Below are 16960 nucleotides of genomic sequence, written 5' to 3'. Positions count from 1 at the left end.
GCGGGGGGTGGTTGTCATCTGTGGGAAGTGCCTGTGTCCCTCTCCCGGGGCTGGTCTGTCACCACTCTTCTCCTCGCCTGCTGTCCTTTGAGCTGGGTGTTGGGCCCGCCTGTGGGCTGTGGCTGAGGGCACTGCTGGCTCAGACAGGAGCAGCAGCCTGTCCCACCGCCTGCTGCCCAGCAAGTACCCTGAGGCCCGTTGGTAGGTCTGCTGACTCCATGCCAGTCTGTGCTCCAACCGTCTGATGGGAAGGGAAATGCAGGCGCTCCTGAGTGCGGGGACAGGGCCCAGTGTGGTGGGGGGAGGGGGAGGCTTATCCGGGACTTGCAGGAGGCAGCCTGGATCCTGTGGACCCGGGGCAAGGGCAGGCTCGGGGTTGGGCCTCAGGAAGGGCTCCCAGACCAGATCTGGGAGAAGTGGGCAGAGGGTGGCTGGCCGAGCCCACAGTCTGGCATCTTCCCGGCTACCCTGCTGCCTCCCTTGGGTTAGCAACGTCAGTGACGTCAATGGCTGGCTGTGCAATGTGAAGGTGCAATCATTTAACACCCCCCCACCCCGCCCCTGCCACGCACACCCCCATGGGAATGGCAGAAAGAGGCAGAACCGTCCCCATGGCCCCGAGACTGGGTGGGCGGCATGCCTGCCCTCCGGAAGGCTCTGTGGCCATGCAGGACTGTCTGGACGTTCGTGACCGACAGGGCCGGCGGTCCCTCTCCTGGGGTCAGCGCTGTGCCTGGCGGGGCCGTCTGTGGTGGGGGCTCCGGGGAGCGGGGCGGCTGGCTTGCGGCTCTGGCCAGAGATTGGGCAGTAGTGGAGCGTCCCAGAGTGAGGCTCGACCAAGAGCTGTATCTTGTTTCTGGGAGCTTCTGTCAGCGGTTCCCGGTGCTGGAGGGGCCCGGCCCTGGGCCCTGAGCCCTGGTCTTGGGGTGGCCCCGGGTGCTGACGGGAGGGGCTGGAACACTGTGCCTTGGGCCCCTCTGCTCACCCACCCGCCAGGGGGGGGCAGTGTGTGCATCGTGGCCTCCTCATCTGGAAAGTGGGGACAGTGCCTGCTTGACCCTCGCCAGATGCAGGGGCCGCCGTGTGTCACAGCGGGTGTGGTGGCTCCTCCCCTCCCCCACCACCCACCCAGGGAGACCACTGGGCCTCCTTGTCTTAACTTGTACGGGTGGGAGAGCTGGGGTGCCTCTGGAGTTTGTCTTGTCCGTTGTTTCCCAGTTGGTGTTCCGGGGAGCCCTCCTGTGAACAGCATGCGAGCACACACAGGGTTGGGGAGCCCAGGCTGTACCCCAGTTTCGTCCCTGTGCCCAGCACACCCCGAACACGGAGTCCTTTCCTATCAGGCCTGTTTGCTGGGGTGGAAGGTGGGAAGGGACGTGGGAACTGCTGGTCAGTTTGGGTGACCGATGAGTAAACTGAGGCTGGGGGCCTGCGGGCCTGCGCCGTAGTGACCACAGGCCAAAGAAGGCGAGAGCAGGGCCTTTTCCAGCTGCAGCCAGGTCTGCCGCCCGGGCAGGCAGGGTCTGCCCTGTGCACGGGTCCCGGTGGGGAGGACTTGGCAACCACTGCCTGGGGTCGGGTCTCACCTCTGCACTGCCCTGCACTGTGCTCTGGACAAGCCACGTGACCTCTCTGAACCTTGACTCCTTGGCGGTCAGAGGGAGCTACCCAGAGCCGGGGTGAGGTGAGGCTAGAGTGGGGAGCCCTCAACCCCCACAGGCTGCGGTCGCCGGCATCACCCCTGGAGCTGAGTGTGGCCGGCCTGGCTGGGAGCCACTCTGCACCGTCTCTACAAGGCTCCGAATTCCTGAGAGGTGACTGGGCGGTGGAGTGGGAGGCGTCGGTTCTGCCATTCCCCAGAAGGAGTGGGTGGGGCCGGCTCCTCCATTCCTGTCCAGGGCTGGCCCAATGCTTCACAAATGCAGATGCTCCAGGGTCTGGCCCTGGGCTGGCGGGCGGGGCTCCTGAGGCCCCTCCTGTGCTTAGGAGCAAAGAGGCAGGTTGAGGGCAAACGGGCCGCTCTGCAGGAAGCTGCCTCATCACTGGGGAGGCCTTGCTGATGGGCAGGAGCTCAGGGGGCTGGGCCACGCCCCGGTGCAGAAGGTCACGGCGTTCTGGCCGGAGGGCTGCGGCTGTCCAGTCCTGCAGGGCACCAGTTGGGGACAGTCATGTCATCCGTGAGGTTGCCGGGGCCCTGGGCCCACCGGGCAGTGCCAGCCATGTGCTGGGAGGGGACAGAGGCTTCATTGCTCCCCGGGTGTGACGGTGCAGCTTGTCCGCCGACAGCACCCAAGCCCCTTTTGCCCACCCCCAGGAATGTTAAAGGCCCAGTCGGGTCTGTTTCCTGGGTCCCACGTCCCCGGGGCGGTGATGTGGGGGATTATGGTGCTGGTGTGGGTCGCAGGTCTGGTGCCTTCTGAGCTAAAGGGCCAGTGGTGTGACCTGGGAAGACCCTGTATCCTATTGGGGAGCAGTGACTGGCCTGGGGGTGCATGGGTCCAGGCTGGCATTTGGGTGTGTGAGCTCTGGCGAGTGCTCATGTGAACAAGAGGCACACAGACTGACCCTTACCAGGGGCTACTGACCACCCGGGGGAGGTGCCCCCCTGATGTCTGCCTCACCCTGACTCCCTGCCTTTCCCCCTCTGCGCCTGCGCCTGCTGAGATGGTCTGGAACCCTGGCCATCCTGCCCCGAGTTCCTTCGCCCTGCCCCAGCCCCCTGCCTTGGGTTGCCCTTGGCCTCCACCCAGGCGGGCTCCCTCGCGGGCTGGCCTGCAGTCACTCTGTCATCACCTCCTCCTCTGGCCGAGGTGGCGGAGGCAGGGCCAGGGTCCTGGTGGCGGGGCGGGGCGGGGCGGGGGGGCGTTGGGGGGTGGGATGCTGCCTGCTTTCCTGATATGATTGCCAAGGGGCCAGTGTGGCGAGGGAGGGTGGATCTCACCCCGCGCTGCATGCAGAAACGGGGGTGTGGTTGGGGAGTGTATCGCTGGCCTGGCGCAGGGAAGGCTTACGGCCCTATGTGCCCACTCCACACACCGTCTGTAGGATTCTGTGCGCCAGGCACGGGCAGCACGTGCTGAGCTGGCATGTTCTGGAGCCTCAGTTTGCTCACCTGGACCCTGGGCGCGAGGGTCCCGTCAGGGGCACGGAGCGGACATTTTGGGGCCCGGAGCATTTCCAAGGCTGAAGGAAGCAGCCAGGACAAGCTGGCGAGGGAACCCCTCACCTTCTTTCTGCTGAGGGCGTGGGGCGGACGGTGCTCCCGCTGGAGACAGCATCAGATGCTCATGTGCCCCCCTGTGTGTTGCAGATCCCTCGGCCACCTACGTCCGACAGCTGGAGACCAAGGTGAAGCTGCTGGAGGGTGACAAGCTCCTCACACAGGTAGGCGCCTACTCATCCACCCACCGCTCCCGTGCCCACCCTGCCCCAGCTTACCTGGGCTCCCTCCCACCGGCCGGCCACACCTGCCCCAAGTGGCCTTGGGACGCCGGCGCCTAACCCATGCTCCACCGCCTCTGGGGTCCTTCCGTCTGTCCCCAAGTGGACTCCGAGCTCCCGGGGGCCACCCAGGGCCTGTCCCGGCAATGGTGTGACACACAGTTGCTGAGGAAACGGGCTGCTTTGCCCCCTGGCAGATGGGTGAATGAAGGACCCAGAGGTGGGCGGGCACGCTTCACTCAGACCCACGTGGAAAACTCCCTGCCCTGCCACACGCAGTCCTCTCAGAGCTGGGTTATTCCCTCCCCGCCTGGGCTGGCCGGTGCCCCAGACAGGTGAAGTCACGTCTCACCCCCAGCACAGGGCTGGCGGATTGGACTCGGCAGGGAGGGCAGAGCAGGTGAGAGGCGTGGCAGGGCGGGGCGGGGCCTGCCGGCCAGCAGGACGGGCCTTTCCTGCTGGGCAGGGGCAGTGGTGGAGGCTGTGGTCAGCCCTGGCTGGGGCCCCAGGGGCCAGCTGGCTTGGCTGACCCCTCTAGCCTCTCTGCCCTTTGTATCCATGCCTGGCTTATTCTCATCCCGCCCTCAGGGAGCTCCAGCGCTGTTCAGTCTCACTGTTTCCCTGCCTGACCACCTCCTTGTCCCCCTCAGCAGGACTCGTGTATGAGGGGGCTCTGGGAGGACAGCAGAGGTGGGGAGAGCCCCGTGGACAGGACTTGGCCCACGGTGAGAGTACTGGCCTTATCCTAAGGGCGTCCAGGGCAGATGGGATCTATTTAGCCTTCGTCTTCCTGGCCTCCTGCAAGACATGGCTCCCCACTCAGGCGTGGCCTCCTGCCAACAGTCTTCCCCACCACCCCCGAGTGGCTTGGCACTCGTCCTGAGCTTCCGGCCCCGTGGGCTGCCCACCCTTGCTGATGGTTTTCGGGACCCTCCTGTGGGAAGCCTGGCCCCCACCCCTGCTGGCCTGTCAGCTGTTCAAGGTCTGGGCTGCAGGGGCTGCGCGGTCACATGTGTGTCTCTGATGCTCAGCAGAGCTGGACTGAGCCACTGCCCCCCACCCAGAGTCCTGGGCCAAGAGGCGAGGCTGGTGTCTGCCCGGAATAGGGAAGGTCCGCGTCACCAAGGGAGAGCTGCTTTATAAGGTAGCGAGTGCATCGTCTCTGGAGGTAATCAAGTGATGGTGGATGACTATGTTTGGGAACCTTGAAGAGACTGCCGCTGCGGGTGGATTCTGGCCTCCGCCTCATGGGCGCTGGCTTGTGAGATTTTACGACTCTGGCCCTTAAGTCCTGTCACTGAATTCAGATTGCACGGGAGTCTGCAGTGAGGAACCCGCCGGCGGGCGGAGCCGGGGAAAGCAGTAGCGTTCTTCGATCTGTCTTAAGGGGATGTGGCTTTGGGGTTTGGGTGGGAGGGCAGGGAGCCTGTGTGGAGTCCCACTTCCCACGGCCCCGCCCCCTCCCCCCATGGCCTCTATTTAACTCCGAAATAGCTTTAATTAAAAATGTGCCAGAGTGCTCACAGACTAAATGACTGTATTGCCGTTCGTATTTTCTTTCTCTCGTCAGCTTTAAAATTTCATCAACACAGCTGCTTCCTCCGCCGTGATTCATCGCCAGCCCCGGGACACGCTATTATTTTTCCTGCGGGTTCTCTGTGCCCGGCCGCCTGCCTGCCCCCTTTCGTACCCCAGTGGCCCTATCCTGCCGTGCCACGCAGGGTGGAAGTGACCCCGAGCGCAGATGGGGAAACTGAGGCCGGGGTGGAGCAGGTTTCCTGGCGTGGGTGATGGTATTAGCGTGCTAGGGCTGCCGTAACAAAGAACCACACACCGGGTAGTTTGAACCAGAGAAATGCGATGTCTCACGGTTCTGGGGGCCGGAAGTCCAAGGTCAAGGCCGGGATGATTCCTTCTGAGGGCCTCGATCCTTGGCTTGTAGATGGCCATCTTCTCCCCGTGTCTCTACAGCATGGTTCTTTGTTGGTCTTTGTTAAATCTGGGGTTTTAAATACATGGGCTGCCCTGGCCAGGTTGGCTCAGCGGATAGAGCGTTGGCCCTCGGACTGAAGGGCCCCAGGTTCGATTCCCGTCAAGGACAGGTACCTCGGTTGCAGCCTCGGTTGGGGTGTGTGCAGGAGGCAACCAATGGATGTGTCTCTCTCACACTGATGTTTCTCTCTGTCTCTCCCTCTCCCTTCCACTCTCTCTAAAATCAATGGGGAAAAATATTCTCGGGTGAGGATTAACACACACACGCAAAATGAAAAGAAATGCCGGGGCTCCTGTGAGGTGCCTCGGGGACCCCCACCCACACCCCCACCCTGGTGTGGGAAAACCACTCCAGCCAAGCTGAGGTCCTGGTGGCTTTGGGCTAATGGGTGGCCAGGGTGGGGGCAGAGGTGAGGGGGCGGCTGGCGTGGCTGGGAGGGCTGGGTGGCACTGCTCCTCTCTCCTTCCAGCCCCCGCGCCCCCACGCCCACCCGGGGAGCAGGCTGCAGGTAGAGCTGCCCGGGGCCTTGTGTGCGGGGTGCTTGGGGTGGGTGGGGGCTGCCCTGAGTGCTGTGTGGTGCTCTGGGTCCCCTCCTGTTGGTCCCCTCCCGTCCCTTTCTGGGAACCGCTCCATGCAGGCCCTTCTCACCCACTTCACTGGACCCACCCTGCTTGGGAGGTTGCAGCGCTAGTCAGCGTCACCCCCACTCTGCAGTGGGCACCCCAAACTGCAAGGTGGGAGGAGGGGCTGGCCAAGGCCCCATGAGTTAGTGGCTACCAGCTGGCCCAGATCCCTGAGCAAGGTCTCCAGGCCCAGTGCCGGCCCCCCCCCCCTGCACCCCTGCCAGCCAGGGGGGCGTCCCTGCTTTGGAAAGCAGGGCTGGTAAGCGTCCCTGGAGCCCAGTCCTGGGCCACCCCTCCCTGCGCCGGGAGGGCAGCGGGCTGAGGGACCAGTCCAGAGTCACTTGGGTTGGCCCTCTGAGGGGCACTGCCGCTGGCCACTGCAGGCAGACCAACCCCGGGCTCCTGGGTCTGGGGTTCCGAGTGGTCACCTTTGGGCAGGCTGCTGGTTGTGGATGGGCACCCCTGTGTCCGAGCTCACCCCGGAGCCCCCCACCCATAGTCAGGCACTGCTGCCTTTCCGAGAGAGAGCACACAGTAGGTGCTTCTTGAACACAGACCTGCTGCAGCAGACGGTCCCTCCAGGGGCAGGAAGGACAGTTGAGAGCAGCCGCCCCTGAGTGAACCCCGAAAGGGGGCCTGCCCACAAGAACCCCACGTGGTGGGAGTCCCCCCATGGCCTGTTCTGACAGTGCTCGCAGGTGTATGGGGAGCGATGGCCCAGGGGAGTTCCTGCAGCTTTGCCAGCAGGAGCCCTGGTGGGAGGTGGGCCTGGGGCAGAGCCATAGCCTTGTAGAGGCCCAGGGAGGCTGGTGGCCTGTGGTGACAGCCCTGGACAGAGCCCGTGTCCTTAAGAGTGGACACGGAGGCCCCGCAGACTCCTGAGTCGCCCTCCCGGTCGGTCCAGAGCACTGGACAGGGTAGGGGAGCCAGTGCTGTGTTTGCAGCCCTGGGTGACTTCCTTCCCTTTTAAGGATTCAGGAAATCCCGCTCAGCTCCTGCTGTGGTGTCAGATCCTTTTCCACACCAGGGGGACTGCAGGCCGGCAGGCGTCCTCCCCAGGGAGCACCGTACCCCCCCCCCCCCCCGCCCCTGTCCCAGTCCCCACCCCCACCCCCAAGGTGCAGGCCCAGCCGCCCCAAGGCCATTTCAGCTCCCTTCCCCTCAGTGATGAAAACCTGGGGGTTTCTTTCTTCCAGGGCACAGGCAGGCAAATACCAGGATTTTAATTTGGATTTAAGTGCAATTACGGTTCTTCATTTGGATGCGTCATTAGTCACGCTGCCCCTAGTGGGAGATTGTGCGTTTTCCCACCAGCTCCGAGGCTGCTAATAAAGTTCTGCGGACAGACGTGCAAATATTTACCGCGAGCACTGAGCCAGGGGTGGGAATGGCACGCTGCTAATTAAAAACCCTCCCTGCCCGGTGCCCACACCTCCTCCCAGGGAAACTATCTGGGGGGAGGGAGGAGACACAGGCCCGTGTTTTGAGTAACAACACATGAGCTGCTTCAGAACCATTTGGTCCGGGGCCAGAGAAGCTGGGAGGGGGGGACAGCCCCGAGCAGAACCTAGGCCGCATGTGCGGGGGGGGGGGGGGGGGGGACGGGGCGGCTCCAGTGCCTTCGAGGGCGTGGCAGTCCCACTGTAAGATCGGGGGCATGCCAAGGTCTCCCTGGTGGGACCCTGCCACATTTTGGGGGCCACCGTGAGAGGGTGATGAGCAGGAGGGGCCCCCAGGCATGGCTGCTGCTGCCTGGCCCCTGGCCCTGCCCTGGCCGGCCTCCTCCCCTCCAGCGTTTGTTTGGGTAACTCAACAGCCTGCTGATTTATGGGACGTTCCCCTGCATATTATCTGCCCAGCAGAGCTCCCTCCGCCTCTGAAGTAGGAAAGGGTGCTTGGGCCAGAAATGACACGTGGCTTCTGCTCGGCTGGCCCACGGGGCCTGCGCCGATTGGGCACGACCCCCGGGTTCTCTCCCTCTCCGGTCCCGGGTCCCAGCCCCCAGCCCTGCCAGGAGGGGTGGGGAGGGCGTTGCTTTGCCCTCAAAGATACTTACATAAGGCCAGTTACGTGTGTATGTGTGTTCATTCATTCCTTCCTTCACTCACTCACTACTCCCACAAGCATTCGCCCCTCTCTCCCTCCAGAGGGGCGCTGTGGGGGTCGCCCTGAGCAGGGCCTTGTGGGGGGCGCCCTGAGGCGAGCCCCAGCACCTGTGGGAGTCAGGAGGACTTCCTGTGGATTTGGGCCTCAGGGGCTGGAGAGGGGGTGCTTGGGGGTGTGGAGAAGCCAAAGGTGGGAAGCTGGAGCAGAGGAACAAAGGTCCAGGTGTGGGAGAGCTGCACCCCCATTCACTCACCCACTTACCTGTTTATTCAGCTGCTCAACAAACGTTTGTGCAGCTCACAGCGGGGAGCACCATGAGGCACCTGCCTGGATGGGATGTAAAGGGCCACAGCACGGGGCGGGGTGGGGTGGGGGGGAAGGGAGGGGGTGGGCAGGGAGGGGGCCTAGAGCAGACCCGAGCCCAGAGGGAGGAGCCACTCCTAGGGCCTGGGCAAGTCCTGTTGGGCACCGACCTCAGCCCCCCACCCCCCAACTCCCCACCCCGCCTGGCTCTTCACCCTAACCTTGCCCCCTCTCCCCTGCAGCAGGCGGGCTCTGGAGAGTTCCGGACGCTGCGGAAAGGCTTCTCCCCGTACCACTCGGAGTCCCAGCTCGCCAGCCTGCCCCCCTCCTACCAGGACGCCCTGCAGAACGTAAGTGCCCCTCCCCCAAGAGCCCCCCTGTGCCCTTGTGGACCTGGCACCTCTGGAACCCTTGGTCCACATGCCAGGGGAGGGGTGAGGCTCGGACCGGCTAGCGACTTGCAGGGGCCCGCGGACAGTGGCCGAGCTGGGTCAGGGGAGAGCAGCGGGTCAGGCTTGGCCTTCCTCACTCCCCCGCCTTCTTTCTAGCAAGGGGCCTGGGCTCCAGGACCCTCCGGGCTTTGTAAGGGCCCAGTGTGGTGGTTGGAGGTGGAGGCCCAACTCATGGGGATGTTGTGGCAGCACCGGGCAGTGTCCAGAGGCCACGGAGCGGCTGCCCAGGCCTAGCCATCGTCCGACCGTGCAACTCGGTGGCCTGTGTCGTCCCTGGGACACAGCAGCGAGAGGATGCGGCTGGCCCTCGGGGTGGGCTGGGCGTATATATGTCGGGTCACTGCCCTGGCTCTGTAACAGGGTGGGTGTGTGCATCATGGACCTCATTTATCCTCCGGGCCTCCAAGGTTCTCCTGGGCTCTGACCTGCCCTGATGGGAAGGGAGGGGCGGGGGTGGGGGGTGGGGGCAGCTCTCTGAGACATGGATGGCTGTCCTGGGGTAGATGTGTCTGTCAGACTGTGTGACGTCCTGTGACCACATACACAGACCTCCCCTGGCCTTGCAGCATGCAGAGCTGCAGCTGCTGCCGGGCGTCTGGTCTCTCCTGAGGCCCCCGCACCTGGCCCAGGAATGTAGCTGCTGACGCTGTGCAGAGAGCAAGGCCTGCCGGCAGCAGATGCTCCAGATGTTTATGCAGGAGCCTGTGGCTGAACCAGGGTCCAATCCTTCATGAGTAAAGTCCCCAAAAAGCCAGTGACACCCACCCAGGTGGCCCCTCCACTCCTTCATCCCCCCGCCCAGCTCTGTCCATTCTGACGGCGCACCGTGATGGGATGGAATGCTGTGTCCCCAAGCCTCTCAGGGGCCTGCAAACTGTAAAGTGCTGTGCACCTGGCTGGCTGCTGGGATGTGAGCAGAGGGAGCCGGGGTGGGTGGCCCAGGTTGCGTGGCTAGTGGGACTCCCATTGCTACCCCTCCCCCTACCCTGCCCCTATAGGTTTGCCTAGTCTGCACACTTCCTATTAGTGGAGACATATAAGCTACTGTGGACCCTTGGTGACTCGGCGCCATGTTTCTGAGGTCCACCCGCGCTGTAGGGTGTATCCGTTCTTTGGTCCTTTCCGTTGTAGAGTGATAGGCCATTGCGTGGGTGTACATTTTTTTTATTCATTTACCAATGGCTACATATTTGGGTTGTTATCATTTTCTGCCTATTGTGAATGGTGCTGCTGTGAGCATTTCTGGGCAGGATGTGGGCACTTAGGTTTCCAGTTCTCTCAGGTAGACACTGGTCTCCTGTCTTTTGGCCCCAGCTCTGGAGTCCCACAGACCCGGGTTCCAGGCCCAGCCCCCTTGTTTGCTAGCTGCTTGGCCTTGACAAGTCATTCAGCCTCACTCTCCTCATCTGTGCAATGGGCATGTAAAAAGCTAGTGTCTGCCCAGAGGACCGAGGGAGCGGGTGTCCTGAGCTCTCCCGTCTGTGGCCCTCCCCTTCTGGGGCAGCTGTGCTTGGGGAATGCCCCGGAGGTAACGGCCCTGATGGCATATTCTTTGTACACATTATGTGTCCAGTGGTGGCTTCATTTACAGGGTTCCCGTGGCCATACTCTGGCAGCCTGGTATGCCGGCCAGGAGAGGGCTGCATGGCACAGCCTTCCCCGGCCACTCCTGGCTTCCCTCCTGCCTCTGCTCGAGGAATCAGCCTCCTTATCGAGCAGGTAGTTCAGGGAGTCCCAGGCACAGACAGGACTTGAGGCCACAGGTGCCAAAGGCCAGGTGCCTGGCTGTACAGTAAGTGTGTGGCTGTCGCCCCCTCCTGGCCTATGCGGGGAGTGCAGCCTTCTGCCTCAGGTCGCTCACCTGTGTGGCCTGCCTTCCACCTGCCCCCCCCCCCCCCCCGACCTCCCCCAGAGCTTCCAGATCTTTTTGGTTCCCTCATATGACAGACCTGGCCTGGGCAGCAGAGGCCAGGCAGCCTGGACTGCCGTTAGGGGAGCAGCTGCATCCCAGGGCGCTACATGCACCCTGGTACACAAGTACCCTTTACGTTGTCCAGCTGAGGCACAGAGTGAGTCGGGCCCTGCCTCAAGTCACAGGCAGCAGAGCCTCCCCCAGGTCCAGCCTTCCCAGACCCCAAGGCCGTGGTTGCCTGCCTCCCTGGAGCCAGCAGCAGGGTGGGTGTGGGGAGAGTGCAGGGGAGTTGGCTGCCTAGGCCCTGAGGGTGTCTGCACGGCATGGCCTCAAGTGGGCAGAATCCCAGGGCAGTGGCCCTCAGCCAACCTCCCCTCGTCTTCCCCGTGCAGGCTGGGCAGCCCCGGCGTTCTCTGTTCCCTCTCAGGCCCACTCTCAGCGCTTTCTGAGCACCTGGTTCCAATGGGCCCGGGGGACCCCACCCTTGAGGCCTCCTTGTCTGTGAGCTTCTTCCGTGGGGCCCTGAATGCAGGGTCCTTCTTGCAGCCTGAGGCAGAAGCCCTGCCCCCTGCTCCCCCGCCACCTGGGCCAGTGACCCTCGTGGGGGGAAACTGGGGAGGCCGTGGGCAGACACTGGCTCTGCCACAGATGGGCAGGGTGCTGGGGGATGGACCCCCTCCCCGGCTCATCCCCTGCCGCTCCCCCGGGCTGATATGGGAGTTGGGTGCCTAATTGCCCGTTAGAGTGCCGAATCAGGTGGCCAGACGGCCTGGAGGCAGGGCTCAGGGCTGGAAGACTTGTTACCCCGGGCCTGGGGGGTGGAGTCAAGGTGAGTCACCCACTGGCAGCTGGGGGAGCAGGAGGGGGCTTTGGGATCAGGACACCTGGGGTTGGCGAGGTGACCTTGGTGAGTCTCTGCCCTCTCTCTGAGTGGCACTTGCTTTCTTTGCACAACGGATAATAGACCTTCCAGGTGTGCTGCATGGGGAGCCTGTGGGGTGTGGTGGGTGCTGCTCCTCGGCCCTGGCCTGGCCCTCATCCTGCCGCCTCTCCCATCACCTGCCCCATTTCCTCCTGCCTAGCCCCTGGCCCCACAGCATCAGGGACCTCACTCAGAGCTGGTCACGCCTGCGGCCGCCACCTGGCTCTGCCTATTCAGGGTGAGCTAAGCTCATGATTCCCTCCCACAGGGCCCAGCCTGCCCGGTACCCGAGCTGTCCTCACCCCCCTCCGCCGGCTACAGCCCCACAGGACAGAAGCCCGAGGCTGTCGTGCATGCAATGAAGGTGAGGGCCAGGCCCTGCCCACCCTCACCCAGGTCCCACTCCCTCAGGAGCCCGATCCCTGGTGTGATGCGGGATGGGGACCTCTTGGGGGCGCCTGAGCAGCAGGGTGGGACCTGTGTGGGGACTGGGTGTCTGTGACTGCCTGGAACACTGTGGGGGAGGGATAGCAAGTGTGTCACCTGTCTGCCATCCCTGCAACTGGGGAAACTGAGGCCTGGGGGTGAGGGAGGGCAGGCACTCCCTCAAGGTTGGAGTCATGGCAGGACGGGCTAGTAGGAGCAAAGGCCAGGCCTCCGAGGCCCAGCCGCTGCTCAGGTGCAGGGCCCCCCTGCTCAGGGCCGCCAGCTGCAGGTCCTGAAGACACGCTCCTGCCTCCAGAGGCACATCTCCCCCTCCTGTGCCCCTCACCCCCTCCCCACTCCCTCCCTCCCGCCCCCCACGTGCATGTGCCACAGTTGCCATGTGTACACATGTGTGCACACCCCATGTGCATGAGTGGAGGTGTCCTCGCTTCTCCTGCTCATTAGTCACAAGCCCCTCAGGTCTCCACACCCCTGACCCGGGCCCTGTTCACCGCAGGTCCTGGAGGTGCACGAGAACCTGGACCGGCAGCTCCAGGACAGCTGCGAGGAGGACCTGAGTGAGAAGGAGAAGGCCATTGTCCGCGAGATGTGCAACGTGAGGCGCTTCCCGGGCCAGGGTTGGGGGGCGTCCTGGCCGGACACTGGGATTGCAACCTTCCCCGGGGGAAAGGATGGTGATCTGGAGGGCTGGCTGGAGGCACTGGAGCCTGGGAGCGCTGGCCTGGCCTTATCCCCACCCCCACCCCGAGAATGAATGGGGTCCCTGATCTCAGGGTCTGTCCATCCCGGGAATGTGCCTCTGGCCCCCAGGACTGGTCTTGTTTACCCCTCATGTCCCGCCCCTCAGCCTCGGTCCCAGGTGTCTGGCTCCTGGCCTCCCAGCTGGGTGGTGGCCCTGGTGACTGCTGGTGCTTAGCCCGAGGTGCAGATGGCACCCCCATTCTGTGGGCCTACAGGGCTGGGGCTGCCTTTGTTCTGGAAGCTGGCTGCCCCTGACCCACCTCATCAACATGGGTCCTCTCTGGACCCTTGAAGGAGCCAGAGGGAAGGGTGGTTCGCAGGGGCTGAACTGGGGTCTCCGATGGAGTGGGGTGTTCTGAACCCCCTCCTATGCTGCCTTCTGAGTCCATGGGCCCCACTGGACAGCTGCGAGGCCGAGCCCACACCCTAGTGGTGACCTGCTTAGGATGGCAGGTATGGCCATGAGGATGGGCATGCAAAGACCTGGCCTGAGTGTTTCCGAGCTTTATGTGGCCTCAGTTCCCCCCCCTGGCCCATGGCTCTGGGATGTGTGCACAGGCCAGCTGGCGGGCTTGGGGTGGCCCTGCCGTCACATCTCGCCTCTCCCCACAGGTGGTCTGGAGAAAGCTGGGAGACGCCGCCAGCTCCAAGCCCTCCATCCGGCAGCACCTGTCTGGGAACCAGTTCAAGGGGCCTTTGTAGGCCTCTCCTCCGTGGACGTGGACTGTCCCTGCCTGGGATGCCCCCAGGGGAGTGGCAGGCCTTCCGGCCGAGCCACTGTCTTCTTCTTCTGTGATGAATTGTACATAGGATGCTGCCTGCTGTGGCTCGGCAGCCATGGGTGTGGCCCCTGCTGTCCGGGCCTCCATCTCCCACATCTCACACCAGCAAACTGGGAGGCGAGACGCTGGCTGTCCCTGCAGCACAGCAGCCTGGACGGCCCGTTCCCACTCTGGGCCAGGCTTCGGGCTCGCTGTGCGAGAACGGAAGGCCGCTCTGAGCTGCTCAGCCCAGGGACCATGCCAGGCTGCGCCCAGCACCTCACCAAGCCCTCCATCCGCTGGCTGCCACCGCACTGGACAAAGGCCACTGGCAGCTGGACCCGGTGCAGGGGCACCCCTTCCCATCCACCCGCTGTGACTTGAACGCTGGCTCCCCAAGCACTGAGTCCTGAGAGCCACAGGCAGGGGAGCTCCCCAGGCCCTTCCTCTGGCCTGTGCCCAGCCCCCTCCTGCCAGCTGCCACCTGTTTTTAGAATCCACCCCTCCCCTCTCCCCCCAGTGTCACCCTGCCCTGTGCCAGGTGTGCCCTATATTTTGGGAACCCTCCTACCCAGTGCCTGGGCATCTCCGCTTCCATTGTTCACTCTGGGCCAGGAACACAGGAAGGCGACTGAATGCAGAGTCCCCGGCCGAGCCCCACGTGTCCCCCTCTCCGGATGGGTAGCACTGGGTCATGGCTAGGCCTCCGGTCCACTGTGGTGTCCCCCCTGGAACCTGGCCCCGTCCTCAGTCACTGTGGACAGAGCCACATGGCTGCAGTGACAGGAGTTCTGTCCCCCTAGGAAGGAGCCTGACCTGGCTCTGGCTTTAATTTGCTGTGTGACCTTCAGCAAGTCACTCAGCCCCTTTAGGCCTGTGGTGCAAAGTGAGGTCTCAGGCCTCTTAGCCGGCTCATGGCAGAGGCCATCACTGTAGTCAGCTGTGCTCCTAGCCTGTGAGCCAATGGTCACCTGCTGGAGAGGCTGCTGGGCCGGGCTGGGGGCGAGGCCCGAGCTGAGTTCTGCTGCTTCGCTGCCTCCTCCAGGGGACAGTCCCTCTCCGCTCTGAGCCTGTGTCCTCCGAGGGGACATGGGAGCATGAGGGTCCCCTTGCAGGGCTCCGGGGGTCCAGTGAGACCATCGGTGTAAATGACCATGTAGCAGCTGTAAAGTGCAGTATGTACGTTTTCACATTCATGTGAGGAAAAGGAGGCACAGAGGGGGTAGGCGGTCGGTGGCATGACAGGTGAGGCTCCAGAACTTGGCAGGCCGGCCAGGCCACACTGACAATGCGGTTGCAAGGCCCTGTCCACTCCCCCCATCAGCTCATCCATCCTCGGACTCCCAGGACCTGAGGGTTTCTCGCGGCCTTGTGTGGCCGGTACCGAAGAGCCTGAGGCCATCTTTGCATCAGGCAGCCTCGTCCAGGCCCATGTGAGGGACGGGAACCAGGACCGGGCAGTTCCTACCGTCACCTGCCATTGGCGCCCTTGGGTTGTACACTCAGGGCAAAGACTCTCGGTCCTCCTTGTGCCCGGGGGTGTGAGGGGGTGCTGCCCTGGGCATTACTGGGAGCCGTGGGCTTTCGAAGGCCCTTCCATCAGGTCAGACGGGAGCTCCCTGTCACATGGTGGTGGGTGACTCCTGCACCAGGGGGCCGCCAGCTGGGGTCAGAGGCCCCCCTCTGATCGTGGAGTCCAAAGAACCACAAGCAGCCGAGGGGGAAGGGGCCATCTGGGTGGGCTCCATGTCCGGGAGCCCATTTGCCATGTTTGGATCAGGTCGGCTTTGCCACGACTGAAAATAAGCAATAAGGAAGGCCTCCTGGTACCTGCAGACGCTGCACAGCGGCCCGGGGACAGCTTCCCAGGGAAGGGACCCTGTCCCCGACTGCGGAGATGTGCAGGGAGGAGGTGGAGCGGGCCGTGGAGACCTTCCTGCCCGTCCCTGAACCCACCCTGTGTGGGCCGGCTTTCAGGGATGGAACTGCACCTGTGACAGCCATCTCCCAACATACTATGCCGTCAGAAAAGCCAGCAGCAGGGCAGCGCTGCCTGACCCCACTGGGTCGTTCGCAGTTGCAGGGGAGCTCACAAGCTGGGGGGCCCCGGTGGGCCTCACTACCGGGGCAGCCAGGGGGTGCCCGCTCTGCCACTAACGCGTGTGTAGGTGACACTAGGTGACTGTCAGCCCCTGGAGCCTTGGCTTTGAGCTCAGGGTGGGAGGGGTGTGCTGACCTGGGTGTCCTTTCATAAAGGCCCCTTTGCTTTCCAAACCCTCTGCTTCTAGATCCCGCAGGCACGGGGACGCCTGCGCTGTGGCCTGTTCCCACTGTGACGGAGCCCACCCTCAGCCTCCCCCCGGGGGCCAGGCCTATCCTGGGATCGCCATCTGCTGGCCACTCTTCAGGGTGGTGCGTTTTTATCTAGAAGTGATTAGCTACACATCAGTGTTTAAAGAGAAAAAGTGACCTTTTTTTTCTTGAAAACTTGAGAGGAAACAAAATACTACTGATTTTTTTTTTTTTTAAAGAAACGGTGCATGACTGCGGAGCGGTAGAGGTGTATATTTTCATAATGTGGGAGGCTGGGCTGCTCTCTGGACCCGGCGGAACGTCTGGTTCCCGTCCCCGGGCCGCAGCCTGCTCTGTCTTCTGTAGGACGTGACCTCCTGAGAACGGCCAGCCCTGCCCTGCCCGGCTCGGTCCATTTCTACCTTCTATTGAACCACTTTGATTTGGGGAGAGAAAAAGAAATAGAACTTTTTGATAGTGTGGTAAAAACATTGAACTATTTTAGTAAAAGGTAACAGAGAAGACTGTGACAGTGTATACTTTGCGCTAGATAAATAAAGGCTCTTTGCAAGCCTCCGTGGTGGTGTGCAGTGCGTTTGTCGCAGGCGATGGCTCGTTGGGCAGAGGGCCATGGCCCCTGGGAGCATTTCAGGTGGGGCTGCAGCCAGCACACAGCAGCCCCATTTGGGCCACTAACTGCTACTCAAGGGGCCTCTGCCTACTCCTTAAGTCAGAAATGGAAAGGATTTCAAATTCAAACCCTCACCTAACCTAGGAACCTCAGAGGCTGGCCCATGAGGGTGCTGCCAGGAGATGTGGGTGAGGTTTAGTGGGCAGCGAGGCCCTCTGGGGTCCAGAGGGCGATCATACCCGGGGCCTACTGCAGGGCCCAAGCTCTGTCAGTAACAAAGTTTCAGAACTGCTTTTATTTGGATAACTGACTGAAGGAGTCTCCTGTGTAACCAAG

The 16960-nt window shown here is 63.0% G+C and overlaps 1 protein-coding gene across 1 annotated transcript in view; it reads left to right on the top strand.

The window, feature by feature from the left end:
• Positions 1 to 16569, top strand: part of CCDC85C (coiled-coil domain containing 85C) — a gene marked incomplete at its 5' end in the record, with an annotated part of 67643 nt that extends 51074 nt beyond the window's left edge. Inside the window, 5 exons of the mRNA XM_081106073.1 lie at positions 3311 to 3384; positions 8709 to 8816; positions 12021 to 12116; positions 12696 to 12794; positions 13553 to 16569. Coding sequence (XP_080962199.1) covers positions 3311 to 3384; positions 8709 to 8816; positions 12021 to 12116; positions 12696 to 12794; positions 13553 to 13642 — 467 coding nt within the window. The 3' untranslated portion in view covers positions 13643 to 16569. The remainder of the gene's footprint in view (positions 1 to 3310; positions 3385 to 8708; positions 8817 to 12020; positions 12117 to 12695; positions 12795 to 13552) is intronic.
• Between the last annotated feature and the right edge of the window lie 391 nt (positions 16570 to 16960).

This window comes from Myotis nattereri, assembly GCF_964212035.1.
Source record: "Myotis nattereri genome assembly, chromosome: 1".
Lineage (NCBI taxonomy): Eukaryota > Metazoa > Chordata > Mammalia > Chiroptera > Vespertilionidae > Myotis > Myotis nattereri.
This window is presented reverse-complemented; position numbering and strand designations above follow the sequence as displayed.